General features: G+C 37.5%; 1 protein-coding gene across 1 annotated transcript; it reads left to right on the forward strand.

The window, feature by feature from the left end:
* Positions 1-380: 380 nt before the first annotated feature.
* On the forward strand, positions 381-1,551 carry LOC120081111. Its single transcript, XM_039035785.1, has 2 exons — positions 381-1,075; positions 1,365-1,551. Exons 1-2 carry the CDS (start codon positions 381-383, stop codon positions 1,549-1,551), a joined length of 882 nt encoding a protein of 293 aa, XP_038891713.1.

Consider the following 1,551-nt stretch of genomic DNA (forward strand, 5'->3'; position numbering starts at 1 on the left):
TTATTTGATTAATAATATATATGAAGTAGAGATGTATATTTAATCTTGGTGCGTGCGTGTGTGCGCGTGCGCGTGCGTATGTGTGTGCGTGTATGTACGTGTGCGTGTGCGGGTGTACGCGTGCACGTGTGTGGGTGTGAGTGTGGGTGTGTGTATGTGTGTGTGCGCGCGTGTGTGCGTGTGCATGTGCATGTGTGTGTGTGCGTATGCGTGTGTGTGTGAAGAAGCAGTTATTGGATGTTGTCAATAATTTCATTGTGTGTTAGATATATTTCTCCTTATCTGAAGAGAAGATGGGTGAGATTGTTTTTTTAGATTCCGCTATTAATATATGAAACTTTTTACGAAAATCTTATGATTCTAAAACCACTACTCGTATCATGAGTTTGAAAGCTCGGTTACAAAAGATTAGGAAAGATAACCTGTCTCTTAGTCAATATTTGTCTCAAATTAAAGATGTTGCTGATAAATTTAGTGTTGTTGGAGAATCAATTTCTTATAGAGATCATCTTACACACATTTTAGATGGTTTAGGTAGTGAGTATAATGCTTTTGTTACATCTATACAAAATCATGTTGATAATCTCTCTGTTGAAGATGTGTGGAGTTTATTGTTATCTTATGAGGCTCAGCTAGAAAAACAGAATGCAATTGATCATTTGAATATTGCTCAAGCTTACCTTAGCAAACTTTCCTTTCAACACAACAGCAAGCGAAATGCCTTACGCCCTTTTCCCAATCACTCTTCCCTTATTTTACCTTCTCCTAATTTTTCTCCAATACTTCCATCTACATCCAATAGTGTTCATGCTCGTCCTTCTTTTAATAAAAAATGGCCGCCCTCTAAACCACCTTCTTCCAAACCTCAATGCCAAATCTATCATAAGTTTGGCCATATTGTCCCTCAGTGTCACCAACTTGCTAGTTTTGCCTATCAATGTATGAATCCACAAGCCCATGTCTCTTCTGTCCAACCTCCTACCCCTACCTCTATAATCGATATATTATCCATTACTCTTGATTTTCAGTATCCTGATGATGGATTGTGTACCAATGACAACTCCATTGGTTGTCGGTACAATTTTATCTCTTGTTGATGGGCTTTTACTTGAGGATGCAATGAAATATAGGAACATTGTTGGTGCTTTGCAGTAGTGTACTTTGACACGTCGAGATTTAAGATTTTCTATCCACAAAGTTTGCCAGTTTCTTCATGCCCCTAATGTTACTCATTGGAAGGTTGTATAATGTATTCTTTGTTACTTGAAGACTATTGTCTCTCTTGGAATCAAATTTGTGAAGTCTGATCATATCTCCTTAAAATGTTATACTAATGTCGATTGGGCAAATTGTCCTGATGACAGGCGTAGTACAAGTGGTTATTGTGTTTACTTGGGTACCAACTTAGTTTCATGGTCTTCTTCTAAACAAAAGGTTGTTTCTCATTCAAGTGCTAAATCAGAGTATCACAGAATGTCAAATGATACAACGGAGTTAACTCAGCAAAAGGATGTTTCTCATTTAAGTGCAAATCCCATTATTCACCAATAG

Source organism: Benincasa hispida, chromosome 7 (assembly GCF_009727055.1).
Source record: "Benincasa hispida cultivar B227 chromosome 7, ASM972705v1, whole genome shotgun sequence".
In the NCBI taxonomy this organism is placed as follows: Eukaryota; Viridiplantae; Streptophyta; class Magnoliopsida; order Cucurbitales; family Cucurbitaceae; genus Benincasa; species Benincasa hispida.